The sequence below is a fragment of the Ostrea edulis genome, chromosome 1, assembly GCF_947568905.1.
Source record: "Ostrea edulis chromosome 1, xbOstEdul1.1, whole genome shotgun sequence".
Classification (NCBI taxonomy): Eukaryota; Metazoa; Mollusca; class Bivalvia; order Ostreida; family Ostreidae; genus Ostrea; species Ostrea edulis.
In genome coordinates this window covers 25,532,300-25,552,363 of record NC_079164.1, presented here as the reverse complement: position 1 = coordinate 25,552,363, position 20,064 = coordinate 25,532,300, and the positions used below count along the sequence as shown (strand labels likewise).

The following is a 20,064-nucleotide window of genomic DNA, read 5'->3' as shown; positions in this document are numbered from 1 at the left end:
CTTTTTTATTTTCCTAAATTATTTTCCCAGTATATCTGACATACCTCCTAACATCTATTAAAGCCTAATTTGAAATGAAAACACAGTTTCCGAAACTTATGCATGAATGGTGAAGATAGCGGACAATAATCAATCTCATAACTCCTATAAATATTAACAAGAGGCCCAAGGGCCTAGAATCGCTCTTCTGATAAATTGTACAACCCCACCATTTCTATTCTTAGCCTCTTAGTATTCTAAATCTTTAGTTAAATCCTAAGAATTCAAAAAAAAGTAGGTCAATGTGACCTACTTTTTGGTTTACACATTTTGAGAACCCAAGAAATATCAACTCACAAAGTTTGATGATTTTAAGCCAATCAGTATCTGAATATTGAAATATAGCTGTCAAATTCCAATCGTAGGTCATGGTGACCTACTTTTTGGTCAGCGAACTCCGTACATGCAAGACCCATCAACTGACAAAGTTTGATGACTGTAGGTCAAATAGTATCTGAAATATATAAATATAGCCGTCAAATTCCAAAAGTAGGTCAAGGTGACCTACTTTTTCGTCAACACCCTTCAAACATGCAAGACCCAACAACTGACAAAGTTTGATGACTGTAGGTCAAATAGTATCTGAATTATATAAATATAGCCGTCCAATTCCAAAAGTAGGTCAAGGTGACCTACTTTTTGGTCAACACCCTTTGAACATGCAAGACGCATCACTGACAAAGTTTGATGACTGTAGGTCAAATAGTATCTGAAATATATAAATATAGGTGTCCAATTCCAAAAGTAGGTCAAGTTGACCTACTTTTTGGTCGAAACCCTTCGAACAGGCAAGACCCATCAACTGACAAAGTTTGATGACTGTAGGTCAAATAGTATCTGAAATATATAAAGATAGCTGTCAAATTCCAAAAGTAGGTCAAGGTGACCTACTTTTTGGTCGACACACTCCGTTGACTCAAGATGCATCAACTGTCAAAGTTTGATTGTTGTAGGTCAATTAGTGACTGAAATATATAAATATAACTGTCAAATGCCAAAAGTAGGTCACAGTGACCTACTTTTTGGTCGATACACTCCGAAGACTCAAGATGCATCAACTGACAAAGTTTGATGATTGTAGGTCAAATAGTGTCTGAAATATAGTAACTTAGCTGTCAAATACCAAAAGTAGGTCACGGTGACCTACTTTTTGGTCGACACAAACCGAAGACGAAGACGCTGACAAAGGTTGATGATCCTAGGTTTTACAGTGCCCAAAATATGCATCTAAAATTGAAAATGTGAAATTTGAATATCTGCAAAATTCAAAAAGTAGGTCACTGTGACCTACTTTTTTTTATAAATATGTTTCAAGGCCTCAAGATGCATCAACTTACAAGAATTGATGATTCTAAACCTCTCGGTATTTGAAATAACAACTTAAAATATATCTATAAATGATAAGCCATAAAATTCAGAAAGTAGGTCACGGTGACCTACTTTTCAGTTGACGCATTTCAAGGTCCCATGATCCACCAACTGACAAGTTTTGATGATCATAGGCTTCAAAGTGTCCAAGATATGCATCAAAATTAATTTTAAAATAAATACCTGCAAAATTCAAAAAGTAGGTCACCGTGACCTACTTTTGAGACAACTTGACACAAGGTCCTAAGATGCATCAACTGTCAAAATTTGATGAGCCTAGTCCTTATAATGACTAAAATATCTAAGATTTAAGGAATTTAAAAAAAATTTTAATTTAGGTCAACTTTGAAGTGACCTTGAGACCACGCCCTTTGCCCCAGGGTAATGCCTTGAACAATTTTTAATCTACAACATATCCTCATCCTTATGTGTAAGTTTGGTGATAATCTGCCCTGTGGTTCTTGAGAAGAAGATTTTTTAGCAACCACTACTTTTGTTTGTATTTTCCTGATTATCTCCCCTTGTTAAAGGGTCACATCCCTCTATTTAGTTTGTATGAAAGCCCTTGGGCCAATGATACCCTGTAACAAATTTGAAAAAAATTGGCCAAGGGATTCTTGAGTTATAGCCCTTTTTCTAAAAAGTTTACGCACACCGCACACCGCACAAATGGCCATAGCATTAGCTCTTTGAGCCTTTGGCTCAGAAGAGCTAAAAATAGAGAGTTGGGCAAACACAGACCTCTGGATATACCAGAGGTGGGATCAGGTGCATAGGAGGAAAACGCATCCCCTGTCGACCGGCCACATCGGCCGTAAACCCTATGTCTTGATCAGGTAATCGGGGTTATCCGTAGTCAAAATCAGTGTGCCAAGAACGGCCTAACAATTAATCGGTATGAAACACGTCACATATGTAATATGGCTAAATATATTTTGTGATCGTAAAACCATTTTCTGTATGGACAGGAGTTCATCCGTGTATTCCAGGGCCATAGATGTAAATACTAACTTCCATCCTTGATGATCAATGTCGTTTAATCCTATCCAGAAAGACTGGTCTTCAGACTTCTTCTGCAACTGTTACAATACATTTCGTTAACTCTGTAAGTATCTAGGCAATTCAGTATTCGAATCAATTAATACTGGTAACCTTTAGATTAAATCTCAAATACAAGCATAAAATTGTTCGGTATTTATGTGACGTAAAAAGAGTAGTATGGTGACGTGCATTGTGAATTTCCTATCAGTTTTAACAGTATTAAGTTAACTATTCACAGCAGACGACATTTATTCTAATAAATCGATAAAAGGTAGATGAACTTTAATAAGCACATAGTATTTTGAAGGAGAGAGGATCAAACGGGTGTAGAAAGCTATATTATAACCAATGCGCAAGCACTCATCAAAACTCACGTGATAGTAGAGGACGTCATGTTGATACTGGGATGTGATAGTGACCAAGCTAGCGGTCAAATTGTTGCAGGAATCCTGAGATTCATACCATGTCCGTTTTCTGTTATAGAGAATATGCAAACCTTACTAAATTATTATCAAATAAATTAATGTTACATACGAATCTTATTTTTCACAACGTTCTGCGTTTCGTACATTCAACAACAAATAAACTGCATCAACTTACACATTTCCCGGTTCAAAATAGTAACACAACCCGTTGATATATATAAATCTACTGTCAGCGCAAGGCTCTGTAAAGATAAGTACAGAGTAATTAATTTTTGAAATAAAATGTATGTCTTTATATGAAAATAAAAAATATAAAGCGTTGTACATGTACATTCAGCGAATTTTTTCACGAAGAAGACTTGCAAATATACATGTTCACTATAATGGAGTATGGATTCAGGATATTGCAGTGGGTACAAATGCAAAAACCAATACATTTTAGGAAGACTTACGAGGCTCTGGTAAAGTATAATTTACAACACTTAAAACTGGCATTCCTGGAATAAACAACATTTTCTCGTTACGAAATTCCGACAGAACATTCATAAATATGACCAAATACAATTTCGAAAATTATGATTTGTAATGAATATTAAATATACCTTTAGGAATCCTACATATGTAGCTCCGTAAATCATAGCAATTCCAATCATTCCATTCTGAACTCCAACTGTTGTAGAATCCAACACAATCCTCATTATTGTAATAATCATTAGGTTCATTATCACCCCAGCTAGTGAAATCTACAGCACTTCCGTCTTCCCATGAAAAGCCTTAGAGAGATATGGACAAAGTACATATTTTTTCTGTAAAAGGTTGATATACCCTGATCTACTCTTACTAATTTCCGAAGTATGATTGTAAACAAACTATAATTTCTACATGTGTCTGGTTATAAAGCAGAATATTTAAAAAATGGTCTTGTAGGCCAATTTACAAATGTTTACTTTAAAATCAGATGAAGAAAATTACTGAATACTTGTGAATTACTTTTTACCGCCAAAAGATATTAATTGACTTCTACTGATAACAAAACTGCCATAGAAAACATATAAACATGCATGTACAGCTGCAATGTATCATCATAAAAATATTAAACAGTTGTTGCGTACCCGCTTCTAAGTCCCGATCACTCAATCCTATCCAGCAAGGGTCCATATACCTAAAACAATCGTGTATATTGTATTGTAAACACAATTTAGACGACTATGCTAAAATATAGGCTTGGTTTTGTGGTCAGTCATCACGATATAAACTTGACTTTTCGCAGGCATCGTAGGGACATCATACTTTCCTTCGAAAACAATAACTTAATGAGGTTACAAGTGTATATTGTGCATTTTAATGGTGGCTATCATCTCACTTTCTGGTACGAAATTCGACATACAAGACACATTCATCCCTTTGAAAACAATTTGGATGCACCTTGACTGAAGGCAAATTAGATTGTCATCAATGATTGCCAATTCAAGACTCTACATTTGTCTATAGATATTAAAAGTTGAAAGTTCAGTCAATTTTGTTTACATCTAAAATTCCATGTTTGAATTTGATCATTGGGGTCAGCAAACATGCATGGCTGCTGAAGGTATCGACATTGGATTTTTTTTAACCAGAGATCAAAGTACCCTAATCAACGTTGAAAATGACCGGGGTCAGACTTATCAACGGAGGTTCAAAATTTTATTCTAAATAGTTTACAAAAGGAGCTCTGTCCTGTTGGTCAAAACGTTTAAATCTAGGATTTTTCTGCGCATCTTCTTTAGCCAAAAGTCCGATTCTACTCTCATGCGAATTGGACAATTGGCTAGCGAAGGTTTATCAGTGTGACCGTCAACTTCTAGAGAACATACACTTTCATTGCATCCATTGATTTTCAATCATTTGAAAGAACTACACTTCTGCGCGGGTTGCAACTTAGTATTACTTGAAATAATTTGGCTATACGTTAGACTTCTAGAATTCCACATCGATGTCTACAAAGTCTACATATTCCATTGATAAACACATCTTACTCAACAAATGCGTAGAAGAGAAACTGGTTTTCCTCATAGGAATGGACGCTTGTTAATTCTGCACCCATCCTCTTACACATGTCCCTACTGTTCAACCAGTTTTCTTTTGAAAATTTCTGAAAAATACATCAAGTGTGCTGAATTACAAATAATTCTACAAAGCAACTCCATTTCTATTAGAGATATAGACATACTATATAAAATAACTTTTCAAATTAAATATGGACTCAAAGGTACTGAATAGCGCTAAGCATCTTAATTCATGCATTTGCACATGAAATATGGCTTTACTTTGGCAAAATTAACACGGTTTTTGTACAAGAAATATGAGTATATATATATAGATGAAATCTTACAAAATTGTAATATTTCATCGTCGAAATCAAAGGGTAATAGTTCTAGGTACATAAAAAATTATGTCGATATGACAATTGAAAAAAACATATACTTTTACAATCAAGGATATATCATATTGATAATCCAGGATACAGTTAGACATTTCTTTGTTGATATTTGATTTAATTCAAATCTATCTGTATGCCAATTATATGCATGTTGTTTCACTTTTATTTTGATTTTTGTTAGCACCAATAAATCTTTCATGGGATTATTTCATTGTACAACTATGACTTTTCCACCTTCAAATTAAAGTTTGTTCAAGATATATAAAAAACGAAGTTCAAATTCAAAATATGGATAAGCATTACCTGTATAAAATCCCAGTTTAATTTAAGTATGTCTCTAAAAAGATGAATATATACAGTATTTTTACGTTACAATATTTTTAACTGCTATCACCATGTAACAGTTTCCCTCGTACTCATGCCATCCCGTTTCACAGGCCTTTGGCACAGTAGTGGTAGGCGAGGTGGTTGTAGGCGTTGTGAAACCCTCCCTTGGAAATTCACAAATAAAGGTCTTCTGGACAGAACAATTGAAAGTAGACCATAAGCCAACGGGATGATTAGCTGACATCGATACACAAAACCCATCCTCTTCTAGTGCTCCTATAAATAATAACACTTCTATTTACAGATAAGATGATATTTATTAAAAGTCGAGTTTAGAATTTCTAAGAACATACGAAGAAGACAACATATTTCTTGACTAACTTGATTTTCTAATTACAGTATAATTTCTTGGTATTTTAATTTTATTTGTCAAAGCCCAGCTGACTCACCCGTGTGTTGGTTTGACCAGTATGTAAACTTGACATCCTGTCCACTCGTCCAGGATTCTGTTATACCCGTGTCGTAACTCTGGGTTAAACCAATCCAAAAGTCTCCTTGTCTTCCTACGATCTGACTGGCGACAAAAGCTTGCACATATCTGTAGTAAAGTAAAGCCATATAATCATGTATACACAATTTACAAATTAACAGGGTGATCATTTTGTGCATAAACGTATATTACAGTACATGGAAAGCGAAAATAACAAACAGCAACCAATCTCATAATCCAATAAAGAATGCAAAATTAATAGTAGGACAAACACGGACTCCTGGAAACACAAAAGGTAGAATCCGTAGTCAAAATCATGTAATTGGTTCAGTTTGCTATGTTCTGAGAGAACATAAATATGACAAAATATTACTACACCAAGGGAGTTCAAGGGAATATACATGTACACTGCATGCTACGGTTGCTAGGTTACCTGTCGTTAACTGTTGCCAGGTGCCCACTCATGTTTCCGCAGAAGATTTCTGCTTCAGACCAAGACATTGGAGTATCATAATATCCATAACAGAAGGCATTGTATCCAACACTACCCTACAATTGTGTATACACACTGGTCAGACTGCATGACTGTCTAAAGTCCTTTAAGATAACTTAGTATTGATATTAATTCAAGATACAAAATCACCATGTCTTACATTAGAACAGCCAACAGAGAGAGGCGACACGGTGGCCTTAGGCACGATTCTCTTTGAAGTCTTACAAACGAAACCGGGCATTTTTTCGTTGCAGTTAAAGTCTACCCATCTACCATCCTGCAGAGAATTAAACCGTATGTAAACACATGTCTTTTTATTATAACTATAGATTAAATAAAAGTTATCCTGATTGGTTTACCAGTAACTTCATCATGACACAGTCCTGACCACTCCGCCCCATGTTGTTTGGTTCTCTGTCAGCCCATGTTGTGTAGGACACTTTCATTCCATCTGACCACTCAAACGCCATTTCATCCTTTCTGTCGTGAAGACCAGTCCAAAAGCCGCCATATATTGCTGTAATTGCAGATCACAATTGAATGTTTAAATGTACATTCAAGAATTGATACAAAAGCCAATGACTAACTTTTATGAAAGGTGAAGATATCGAACAGTGATCAATCTCATAACTCCTATAAGTAATACAAAATAGAGAGTTGGGCAAACACGGACCTCTGGACACACCAGAGGTGGGATCAGGTGCCTAGGAGGACAAAACACCCCCTGTCGACCGTTCACACCCGCCGTGAGCCCTATATCTTGATCTGGTAGACGAATTTATCCGTAGTCAAAATTAATGTGCCAAGAACGGCTAAACAATCGGTATGAAACACGTCAGACAGCATTTAACCTAATGATAGGTAGTATTGATAAATTAGATCGTTATAACGACCATAGAATATACGAAATGCTGACTTTAAACGATACTGTTGAAACCCCTGTACCATTACCTTGTTTGTCGGTAGCTTGCCTCGATTTAAAAACTGACCATACGCAGAACAAGATCTTGCGTATCAAATCAGTTAAAATATATAAACACCATATGCAGGTGATAATGGAATATTGCTACATAAATATGGGAAGTTGACGATGGAGAAGCTGAAGTCATCCCGTATCAATCGTAACCCGCACTACATTTACAGATAATGATATGAGAAAATCCTTAATTTCATATATGAGAGTCAACAAACCCGAGTCGCAAATTCCACATGAGAGAGCACAGTTCTGCAGCATCCATTTATGGTTTTTATAACATTCTCCACTCTTTGCCCAGTGCTGACACTCAGTAGATCCGAACTCATCCCGACAAACTGAGAAACATCTCTGACAGGAAAGCTGACAGTTGTTAGCCATCCACAGAGGATTTTTGTCACATTCTCCTTCTTTTGCCCATTTGTCACAGCTACTGTCTGAGCCATGGATGTTGTAGCAATGAGCTGCATATACAAATAATACCTGTTAAAATATGAACTTTGAAACGTTTTTCTGACATATAGATTACCATCAAGTATCACTAGTTAAAACTATATAAAACTTTATTTCACTGTTATTAAATTTTTGATATTTTCATAGTAGGCCCAAATCACTAAGTGTTACTATTTAAAACCATATAAAACTTTTTTTTCACTGCTACTAAATTTTCGATATTTACATAATAGACCAAAACTACATAATCTCAGACAGATTTAGACACAAAGTGGAGAAATCTAAAGCAGTATACAGTTGTTCACTAAGAAATTGTGACCTGTTTATTTTGATAACAATCATATAATCTTAGAATATACAAACCTTTTTTCTTAATTTCCATTCAAATATCCAGTTATACACCGGTTCATTTCGCTTAAATCTAAATATTTGTCAGTACACTTAAATTTAAATATTTGTCAGTACACTTAAATCTAAATATTTGTCAGTACACTTGTGCATCCTTAATACGATTAGACAGAATAAGTATGCTCAAACAGATTTATAATGGTTCGTGTATATACATGAAATTACACATATGAAAGGAAAAATATCGAGGAAAGCAATACTTCATAATCTTACACGCTGGCAACAAGCTATACACAAATGCCTGTTCTCCTTCGTCTAGAATGGATACGAGGTTTCCTCCAGCCGATTTACAATAGGATTGAGCCTCAGTCCATGATGTTTTGTTTCTTGCCACAAAATAACACGACAACCGATAGCCCGACCATTCTTCACCCGGACATCCATATACACTGTCACCTAAACCATTTATATTTATCAATTTCAAATATCGTACTTTAGTTATTTGTTAGACATGTAGCTTCGCAATACAAAGGGTATGTGGGAAAGGGGTACGTTCGTCCTTTACTACATAGGTTCAATTCCTCAGTTCATGCTTACTGTCTTGCCATTCATTACTACTATCTAAATCAGCCAATTTATTTCACTTTCTTCCAAACAAAACAAAAAATGATGTTGTTAAAGAGTGGGAGAACACCGCTACCCACCCCTGGTTATCATCTTCTCAAGTTTACATATATGGACACGTATGCATCTTATGACATGATATTCTTTATACGAGTATACTTGTATACAAGTATACATTTATCAACTTGTTTTCCTTTTTTTTTTTTTGTCATCTGTTTCAATCCATGCATAACCATTTTTATCTACAAATTGTATGGGAAGGCGCAAATACATTATAAGAGTATTTTCTTTCTATCTTACCCGATGGAAAAGGAGGTGAGGTAGCCGGAAGGTTGCCAGTGTCGTTGGTGACTGTAAATAAACATTTCATAAAATTTAAAAGATATCCCATTTTGTGTGAGTTTTTAAAAAAAATCTATCTAAAGTGAAATGTGTTGTTGATAGTGTCTTTCAGGGAATAAGTTTCGTATTCGTTGATGATTGAAATAAATAAACTGTTAACAGTATCATCAAATGTAAAACTTATACGGTACCAATTTTGATGCACCAAATGCACATTTCCACAAATAATGTCTCTTCAGTGATGCTCAACCGAAATGTTTGAAATCCGAAATAACAATGCAAATATATTGAACATGTTTAATTTACGCGTTCGGTCTTAGAAGGAATAAGGAAAGGCGAAGATAACAAACCGTGATAAATTTCAAAACTCTTATAAGCGATATAAAATAGAGAGTTGGGCAAACACAGACACCTGGACATACAATTGTACCAGAGATGGGATCAGGTGCCTAGGAGGAGTAAGTATCCCCTGTCAACCGGTCATACGCGCCGTGAGCCCTATATCTTGATCAGGTAAACGGAGTTATCCATAGTTAAAATCAGTGTGCCATGAATGGCTTAACAATCGGTATGAAACACGTCAGACAACATTTGACCCAATGATAGGTTAACATTGTATTGGCAAATTAGATAGTTATAATAGCCATAAAATATGCAAAATGATGACTCGAAACGAGACTATTGAAACCCCTGCACCATTAACTTGTTTGTCAATAGCCTGCCTCGATTTAAAAACTTAACATACGCAGAACAAGTTCTTGGGTATTGAATCAGTCGATTTATTGATTATGGTTTTACGCCGCTTTGGCAATATGTCAGCGATATATACACAGCATATGCAGATGATAATGGAATATTGCTACTTGAATATGGGAAGTTGAAAATGGAGAAGCTGAATCATGAAAGGTGAAGATAACGAACAGTGATCAATCTCATATCTCCTATAACCAATACGAAATAGAGAGTTGGACAAGCACGGAACCATAGATATATCAGAGGTGGGATCAGGTGCCTCGGAGGAGAAAGCATTCCCTGTCGACCATGCAGCCATACCCGCCTATTTGTCATCAAGATGAGTTGTTAGTTTGCTGTTAATATCTACTTTCAATAAGATGCAAGGTGAAGATAACGAACAGTGATCAATCTCATAACTCCTATAAGCAATACAAAATAGATAGTTGGGCAAACACAGACCCCTGGACACAACAGAGGTGGTGCCTAGGAGGAGTAAGCATCCCCTGTTGACCGGTCACACCCGCCGTGAGCCCTATATCCTGATCAGGTAAACGGAGTTATCCTCAGTCAAAATCAGTGTGCCAAGAACGATATCGAAGTATGGAAGCAGAAGCGGACGACTCTGTGGTGTCTTTTATTTCAAGTTCACAGGGATAAAACGAATCGACATATGAATGAAAATTATTATTCCTAATAGATAAAATGTCGATATATCTAAATGTCGAATTAAAGGCCACAGAAAGGTATTTTTTCTTCTCACGTAGAAGTTTTTCAATAAATTCTGCTTCATAAGAATATAAAAACAGGTCAGCTAACAGGATAGTACAATTCGCGCCCATGGGAATTCCAACAGACGGTTGGAAGACCTGATCACCAAAGACTAGGACGACATTGTCAATGAGGAACTCCAACATAATTTTTATTTTAAATTTAGAGTACTTGTGCGTGGAATCAGAGTGGTGTTTAATAAAGTAATTTTTGGATGACTGATCACAAGATATGAATATTTCGGTTTTCCACTTTTGTTGAAGAAGGAACTTTCTATGATGTCAAAAAGACTAGTCTTTAATGTGTAGCGAGGAATGGTCATGTAAAGTGTTTAAAAGTCGATGTTGTTGATTTGAAAAAAGTCTTGCGATTTCAAATTTACTAAATGTCTCTTTCTTTTTTTAAGAATCCACGTTTGATTTACACCACTTCTGGCTTATGTAGTCGCACAGTACGTTTAATGTTTCTCCTCCACAGCTGTTAATATCTTCGCGAGGAGCAAATATAGGGCTTGGTAGAACTTTAACTGGATCCAGCAATACAGTTTAGGAATCCAGTATAGGTACAGTATATCATATTCATCCAACCCATTGACTGGGATATCAAATGTGTCTAAAACTGAAGCATGGTTTTGAAGAATTTCATCTTTTGAAAGGGCAGTTGGAGTATAAGTACAATTACCAAAATGGAATTTATGCCAAGTTAGTTTAAAATACAGTTGTAATTATTAGTCTTACAAACAAAGACAACGTTACTACAAGTTTTGTCAGCTGGAACTAAAACATATTACTCATGTAACCTATTTGACTATTATATCGCCAATTGAAAGACCAAAGTTCTCTGTAATTTAGGACCTTTTAAAATAAGTAAGTTGAGGTCCTCATTTTCAACTATATTAACATCACCAGAAATGATATGTCTAACTGGACTATAGTTGAAAGAAGACGAAGATCAAGAACACGTAGGTGGGTGAAGTATAAGATGGTCTATATCTAGTCACTGCAAGGATGCAATAATAGAAGTATAATTGTAGGAAATACAGGGTGTAGACTTGAACTTATGAAATATATTGGAATACAAGACCGAACTCTTTTATGATGGAGAATGTTGCTTATGTTGACGTCATCTATTCCTTTGTTTGTAAATTTAAGCTTAAGGAACTGGCGGCATGGTTAAGAAGTGATATCATCCATGACCCGCGGTAGTTTAAAACAAAATTAGCTATCATTTTGGTGTCGAAAGTTTTTGTTTCAAAATTATGGTTTATTATTTCAATGACTGAAAAATAAGATTTATAAACTTTTTCTTTTGTGTTAGAAAACCTACCCAGAAGCTCTAAACGAAGCAAAATTACTTTGTCTTACAGTACTAAAAAATTATTTCTATATGTTATATATTCAATAGAACCAAATTCTTTATTTTGATAAAATCTAAAACTTAGCTTTAATTTTATTAAAGTTATATACAAAATTATTATTATAGCGCATTTTTAAAAGAAAATATTTTTTTCAGATTTAGAGCTGATATCATTTTAAAGAGCCTGTGATTGGCAACATCCAAAATCACAGAGTTCAGTCTTCAGAGCATTCTGTCTCAAACCTCTTTTCTTGCATATAGAAGCATATTTGTTGGAACAGAAGTTGTCGAACCACACAGCCCTTTGTCCAGATATTGAAATACAGTTCTCCTGACCACTTTTACCATTTGGTTCTCCTTTCAGCAATGGAAAATAATATAGAAATTCAAAATCAGACAATAATTCAATCACAAATGTTACTGATACATTGAATAGTTTGTTTAGTTCTCGTCATATAAATATATTGACGGACTATATTTAACACACCTCTTTTAAAATTGAAGAAACTGAATGGAGATCCATCAGACCATATCCACCCACCCTCGTCACTCTCGTCATGTCCTCCTGTCCAGAACATACCCGCAGTGGACAGAATCTTCTCTCTCAGTCGACCTGGGGTTTTTTAATAGATGAAAGTTGAAGATAACGAACAGTGATCAACCTCATATCACCTATAAGCAACATAAAAATAGGGAGTTGGGCAAACACGGACCCTGGGACACACCATAGGTGGGATCAGGTGCCTAGGAGGAGTAACCATCCCCTGTCGACCGGTCACTCCCGCCGTAAGCCCTATATCTTGATCAAACACCGTAAATTTGAGATTGTCTCTACTTCAGATATACTTCTTTTCAATGAAATCACAGTATCGAGCATCATAAACTTCGATTTAAATCAATTGAGATGTTGAATTCCTAAAACGTTATGTTCATATGCAAGAGACAGTTTCGAGTATTCACTTCTAGTTTATTTCATACCTACATCTGAATCGATACAGTTTTTTCACGGTTCCTGTGTTATTGTTTCAATTTCAACTGGATTTAATGTCACGATGTATGGTCTACAGAAATGAACAAAACACAACCGACAATAGAGCATGTATATGATTTTTATTTATTTTTTTACAAACTCGTATCATTATAAAGAAAACTGATTTAAAAGTTATAAACTGCTTGACCAGTAACTTTCATTTCTAATGCCAATAATTCGGTGGATATGTAGTTTGTGTATTTTCAATGTCTAGGTCTACATGTACCGTGGGATACCCACGATTGATTACGCTTTTTTTCTTTTCTCTCCACCAGCCGTGGGTCCATTCATATGAATTTGCTCGTTTTCAAAAATAATGATTTAGATTTATTGTCCAATCAAATTGATCGTTGCAAAAACGGAATTCGATATCAAAGCAATATTATCTAATGAAAGTGCATAGAAAGGGACCTACTGATTGGACAAAATCGCCTTTGGTCTTCCCCGAGCAACCTATAAAATTACCTCATTAATTATTCAAGAGAACGAGCAAATTGATATTAATGGACCCACGGATGACGATCCGACAATGGATAGGACACAGTAGAGTTTGAACATGATCCTATACTAGTAATGAATCAACTGAAAGAGTTCCGAGACAGCCTATTTACTGTAAAGAATCGAAATAGTTTAAATACATAAGCTTCTGTCGCACTGTGTTCTTTTTAAACTATTGAAGAGAGTTTCCGTTATGTAACCACTATCTTCCATGGAATACATTTTCCTTTATGTACTGCACAATCATAATGCGCTGAAATACCACTAACAGTATACTCGTAAATATACCAGTACAGCAATACCACTTCTCCAATGAGAATATATAATATCGTTACTAGTATTTCAAAAACAGTTTATCAATCCTTGGTATTGAAACATTCTCCAAAAAGATGCTACCTAAACTGGCTGTCTTGTTTACTGATACTGAATATATATTGCTTTGGCGCTATACATCACGTGTTCTGTGGAAGACGATGAAGCTGTTTTGAAAATGATCATGCTAATACCCGATATGTAGTAATGTTCCTTCAGATTGTTGATACTTATTAGCTCGCCTCCCACTGACTGACACGCGCTTCTGGCGGACGACCAGGTGGACGGTTTGAGGTTGAACATGTAGCATATCTGAGATCTCTGTTCCAACTCCCAGTTATAGCCACACACTGGGTCAAAAACAACTGCAATCAAAATACATATTTCTAGTGAGGAGGACGGAATTTATAAACATTATTATGGTTCTTGTTTATAATAAGTGAACATATTTTTTTCAAATTGATGTAACTTAGAACTATATAGCTAAACATACGATATATTACATGAAAGGTGAAGATAACGAATATTGATCAATCTCATAAATCCTATAAGGAATACAAAATAAAGAGTTTGGCAAACACACTGGATATACCAGAAATGGGATCAGGTGGCCAGCAGGAGCAAGTATCCACTGTCGACCGGTTACACCCGCTGTGAGTCCTATGTCTTGATAGGTGTATGGTGTAATCCGTAGTCAAAATCAGTGTGCCAAGAACAACCTAACAATCGGTATGTAACACGTCGCATAGTATTTGATAGCTTGATAGGTTATATTGGTAAACTAGATCATTATAAAGACCATAGAATTTGTGAAATGCTGACTTTAAACAAGACTGGTGAAACTCCCATAACACCAACTTGTTTGTCAATAGCCTGTCTCGATTGAAAAACTTATCATACGCAGAACAAGCACTTGCGTATTGAATCAGTTGAGAGATATAAGCACCATATGCAGGTGATAATGAAATATTAAGACAAGAATATGGGCAGTTGCTTTGCAATTTCGCTAATGACATTCTGAATGCAAAGTAGAATTCATTAGTAATTGATTATCAACCTTAATGCCAGTGTTGATTAATCAATTGCTCTTAATTACAACTCCTTTTGATTAGGGGGTAGACAAATATGTTCCTTGAAATCGGGACTTAAAACGTCATATGTTTTACAATGCTTATTGATATAGATTCATGTAAATAATCATGTAATTTGTCAACTCACTTTAAATTACTGAGTGAAGAATTGTTAATCTTAATTTTCATAGTTTAACCCCATTTGCAATTGATCAAGGAGTGAATATTGTTGCCATGTTTTGGTCTGTAAACACATTTTACACCCGTGAAACCACAAAAGTTTTGGTGTAAATTTGCTACATGACAATTTATAATACCTGTTAAAAGGACTTTGTGTTTCACAGGGCGGGGGATGTATTTAAGATATTTTCCGTTTTCCATTGATTTCTGTTGTGATATATGTGATTTTGACCCAAATTATAGAGTGATTACCTTTTGTTTTGTCAAAAAAATCAACTTTTATGAAAATTCATATCAATATCTATATTGACAAAAAATCGCTAAGAAATGATAACATTTCAATATTGATTAAAAGGTAGGCGGCGAAACAATACTATCGTTCGTGGTTCTTTGCATCAAATGTCAGTAAAATAAACAACATACATATTTTTAAAGATTTTTTAATGTAGAAAATATCTTGTTCATATTTCAGCAGAAACTCGAGTAATGTAAATTCAAACATTTTTCTATGGGCTATTGTTTCAATAAAATTTAGCAACATTGAATAATACGCGTGATATGATGAACAATGAAATACTTGTTATTATCAAATTCTATTCAAAGCAGGATTCAAAATATCGACCTACGGTAGTAATTAAATACGAGACAAAAAATATACGACAAATTAGGCATAAGTTCCTTTGTAACAGTATATCAGATCATTTACGATATTTACAGTAAAGTTAACCTTTGACATTTGAATCGATAGCAAATATGGTCATTACGTACCATAAGATGAAGCTAACACATGCTTTTGTTTGATAAATTACACTGCTCTAGATAGCGTCATAAGAAAGCTAAAACGAATAAATGCAAAGACAAAGATGAAATCCATCTACATGAGAAGAAAAAATGTTTTGTTTTGGACTTCAACTCGACATTTAGATATATATCAACGATATTTTATCACTGAACAATACCCATTTTCATTCATACAATGTATGTCCATTACGTATATCCAAGTAAACTTGAAATAAAAGACACCAGAGTCTTCCATGACTGTTTTATGTCCAGATATCTTAATGAACTTAGATGTTAACGGTAAACTAACAACTCAACTTTATGACAATCGAAATGGCATCAACTTTCATCTTCGTCAACTTGCCTTATTTATGTAGCAATATTCCATTATCACCTGCACATGGTGTTTATGTCTCTCCATCTACTTGTTACGCGAGAGCATGTCCTTGTATGATAAATTTTTAAATCAAGACAGACTACTGACAAATAAGTTGATGTTACAAAAGTTTAAAGAGTTTCGGTAAAGTCAGCATTTGGCAAAATATATTGTTGTTACTAGAATAATGTTCTAATTTGTAAATACAACTTTTCATTTTGTCGAATGCTGTCTGACGTGTTTTGTAGCAATTGTTAGGCCATTATGTACATACTGATTGTGACTACGGGTTACTCCGTTTACCAGATCTAGATATGGGCGGGTGTGACCGGTCAACAGGATGCTTACTCCTTCTGGGCACATAATTCTACCTCTGGTATATCTGGTGTGTACAAGGATCCGTGTTTGTTATTGGATTTTATGAGATTGATCACTGTTCGCCACTTTTTCTCTTTAAATATTTTTGATCTTTTAAATAATAATAGTTTTACGTGATAAAATCATACTCTGGTAAAAATATTCTAAATGTCGCAATGAAAATTATTCTGCAGGTTAGAAGTTCTACAACGGTCAATTTCATTCATAGAATATTTTAATGTGACAAACCCGGCGTGGTAGTTGTCGGTGTTGTTTTTGTTGTAGACGTTTGAACTACTGAAGTTGTCTTCTTTGATAATGTTACAGCAGGAACAGATGTTCTGGTTGTTTTCTGGGGTGTTGTAGTTTTGGGTGTTGTTAAAGCTGAAAGAATTAAGTCAATCCTCCCTCTTCGACATCAATATTTCATGTGAATGACAATATTCATTACCAGTACCTTCATAGAGCTTTCATCGAAACTCCCAGATGCACTGGCTTACTTTTAAAGTAATCTATAAATGATGGTAATTAAATTAACACCACTTACTGTGGAATCATTAGAATTCGTGGTGGCTCAGTTTTCGTGGAATTCGTGGATACCCACTAATTTACATCCTCAATGAATAAAGACAAAGCAAACATTCCAGAGTTATCTTTCTTACAAATATATGAATCCACGAAATTACGTCCCCAGGAACCCGTAAAAATTCAGCAATTCACGAAAATTGGCCCCATCGAATTTAAATCATTCTACAGTACATTAAATTTCCAATTAGACATTGAGATTTACAAATTTAACAATTTCTTACTTGTAAATTGTCGAGGCTGCACATTTCCATTCTTTACATCATGATAACAAATAAAAGGAAGAGGGGTGTTGCATGGTAAGTCAAAATACCATCCACCGGACCTACCTATAGATTCAACTGACATGTTAGAAGGAATACACAACAACAAAAATCATAATTGTAGCGTGTAGTGTGCTGATCAAAGAACCAGAGCCACGAATAGCCAAAAATAGCCCTTAGTCAGAACATGATATTATTCTCTGGAACAGAAGCCAAGAATATCTATTTTACAAATATGTTATCCTTTTTCCGATATCTTTTCAATTTTTTTTAGTTATTGACGTTCAAAGTACCCATTGTTTTGGCCAGATTGTTATTGACGTCGCAATTTTGCAAAGTATAGTAATAAACGCTATCTACTTTAACACAACTTCCTTCAGAAATTAATGTTTCATAGCCAACCATATAGTTAAATTAAAAACACGTTTCCATATCATTTTATATAGTCTCCAATATTTGTTTAAAATTATATCTTTAAAGCGAGGATCTGATCTTCAGTAGATAGATAGATAGATAGAAATTACTTTTCGCAATGAGCGGTAAAAGTATAGGTAAAAAATAAAAAAAGATACACGAAGACGTTTAGTAAAGCTTTAGCGCTTTCATTTCAAATCTTCAGAGGTATATAACGTACCAGGATCGATGTATCCACAAGTGTTTCTGCCACCAGAAGGTCTGATATTTAGATAGGTCGGCACCCTGCTACCTTTAGACATTACCCAGTAATAGTTGTACTTGTCCAGACTTAAACTCCCATCTAAAAAAAAGAGATAGATAGAGAGATAGAGATGGAGATAGATAGATAGAGATGGAGATAGATAGATAGATAGATAGATGGATAGATACTGTGAAATCATCATTGTTCATAGGGGATCAATGTTTGAGGATTTCGTGGGTCACACTTACCCACGAATTTACGTGTCCTCTAACATTTTTAAACCAAGTAGAGTTATCTCTCCTAGTGACATCATAATACTTACCCACGAAATTACGTCCCCACGAACCAGCAAAATTTTACTAACCCAGGATCATTGGCCCCCGGATGATTGCACAGTAAATAGATAGATAGATAGATAGAGGTGGAGATAGATAGATAGATAGATAAATAGATAGATAGATAGATAGATAATACTAAACTTACTTGTCACCTGCTTCCCTTTTAGACCAATCCAGAGTCGAGGTATTATCCTTCTCTGTTGCAGCTTTTTTGTCACAAAATTTTGTTCTGCGTCTCTGAAAGATCAACCATATTGTCAAATGGATAACATAGCCATTCCTGTATTATAGAGAAGAAGAATTCCGCGTAAAACGCTTACGATTCAATTTCCAACAGGTTGCTCTCGAACGTCTCACAATAGAGTTTTGCCTGATTCCAAGACTGTTTGACGTTCTCTTTAAAAAGAAAGCACTTCTCCTCATACTGTTCAAACCCATTGGAACACACACCTGTAAAGCATACAACTCTTTTTTTTAAATCACAGGAAATCGGCATACATCTACATTTCTCTTTTAGGTACTTGTTCTTAGTCGATACTAATATCTTAACTTCACCTAAATAAGTTTTTTAAGTTTACCTGCAGGCTTTTGGCACATAAAGGCATTTGTAAAGGTGCAGTTTTCGATATACCAATTATGGATTACATCTGTAGACGACACATTTAGAGCAGCACAGTTCTCAATGGTGCTAAATGAAATGACGACGAATTCACATTACAACGTTAATAAAACTCCGCTACAAATACATGTAGTATTTCAATTCAACGTAAATTTCAAGTTAAATTTTAAAGAATAAGTGATACCGCCAGATAACATATCATAAGTAAGAGACATCATCAATCATTTGTCTGTGTGTTTATCTGTTTGTACATACTTGTTGAATTTATTCACATTATTCTGCCAAAAGAAAGTTGTGGTAGGTTGTTCCCAGTCAGGTCTGTTGACGATCAACCACGAAGAGATTTTCTAAAGGAAAAAAACACGTATTGGATACACGAGACCATTTCCTGTGTAGGATAAACTTTGAAGTTTGAAGTTTGAGTTTCAACAGTCTCGTTTAAAGTCAGCAATTTGCAATTCCAAGGTTGTTATAATGATCTGATTTGGAAATACAACCTGTCATAAGGTCGAATGATGTCTGACGTGTTTCATACCAATTATTGAGCCATTTTTACATACTAATTTTGACTACGAAGCAATCTGTTTAGCTGATCAAAATATACTAGTAGGGCTCATGGCAGCTGTGGCGATCAACAGGGGATGCTTAGTCCTCCTAGGCATGTGTTCATCTCTGTGATGTCCACAGGTTCGTGTTTGTCCTACTCTTAATTTTGTATTTTTAGATCGATCACGATTGATGCTCGTTATTTTCACATTTTCATACTCGAGTTCAAAGCAGATCCAGAGAAAAATGTT

General features: G+C 35.0%; 1 protein-coding gene across 3 annotated transcripts in view; it reads right to left on the bottom strand.

Moving 5' to 3' along the window:
* LOC125663806 (macrophage mannose receptor 1-like) overlaps nucleotides 1–20,064 on the bottom strand; it is a 47,043-nt gene that overhangs the window by 15,225 nt on the left and 11,754 nt on the right. For 2 of the 3 annotated variants that reach the window (XM_048896182.2, XM_048896183.2), the window contains 25 exons: nucleotides 19,523–19,614; nucleotides 19,227–19,336; nucleotides 18,969–19,098; nucleotides 18,794–18,885; nucleotides 18,287–18,409; nucleotides 17,614–17,718; nucleotides 17,054–17,188; nucleotides 14,236–14,406; nucleotides 12,689–12,814; nucleotides 12,445–12,558; nucleotides 9,301–9,351; nucleotides 8,650–8,832; nucleotides 7,794–8,039; nucleotides 6,962–7,119; nucleotides 6,763–6,879; nucleotides 6,543–6,658; nucleotides 6,069–6,217; nucleotides 5,687–5,895; nucleotides 4,889–5,004; nucleotides 3,986–4,035; nucleotides 3,476–3,646; nucleotides 3,326–3,370; nucleotides 3,049–3,115; nucleotides 2,823–2,922; nucleotides 2,419–2,486 (listed from right to left, as the gene is read on the bottom strand). In XM_048896182.2, the coding sequence (XP_048752139.2) occupies nucleotides 2,419–2,486; nucleotides 2,823–2,922; nucleotides 3,049–3,115; nucleotides 3,326–3,370; nucleotides 3,476–3,646; nucleotides 3,986–4,035; nucleotides 4,889–5,004; nucleotides 5,687–5,895; nucleotides 6,069–6,217; nucleotides 6,543–6,658; nucleotides 6,763–6,879; nucleotides 6,962–7,119; nucleotides 7,794–8,039; nucleotides 8,650–8,832; nucleotides 9,301–9,351; nucleotides 12,445–12,558; nucleotides 12,689–12,814; nucleotides 14,236–14,406; nucleotides 17,054–17,188; nucleotides 17,614–17,718; nucleotides 18,287–18,409; nucleotides 18,794–18,885; nucleotides 18,969–19,098; nucleotides 19,227–19,336; nucleotides 19,523–19,614 (3,044 nt within the window). The remainder of the gene's footprint in view (nucleotides 1–2,418; nucleotides 2,487–2,822; nucleotides 2,923–3,048; nucleotides 3,116–3,325; nucleotides 3,371–3,475; nucleotides 3,647–3,985; nucleotides 4,036–4,888; nucleotides 5,005–5,686; nucleotides 5,896–6,068; nucleotides 6,218–6,542; nucleotides 6,659–6,762; nucleotides 6,880–6,961; nucleotides 7,120–7,793; nucleotides 8,040–8,649; nucleotides 8,833–9,300; nucleotides 9,352–12,444; nucleotides 12,559–12,688; nucleotides 12,815–14,235; nucleotides 14,407–17,053; nucleotides 17,189–17,613; nucleotides 17,719–18,286; nucleotides 18,410–18,793; nucleotides 18,886–18,968; nucleotides 19,099–19,226; nucleotides 19,337–19,522; nucleotides 19,615–20,064) is intronic. The other variant, XM_048896184.2, reaches the window with a different exon arrangement.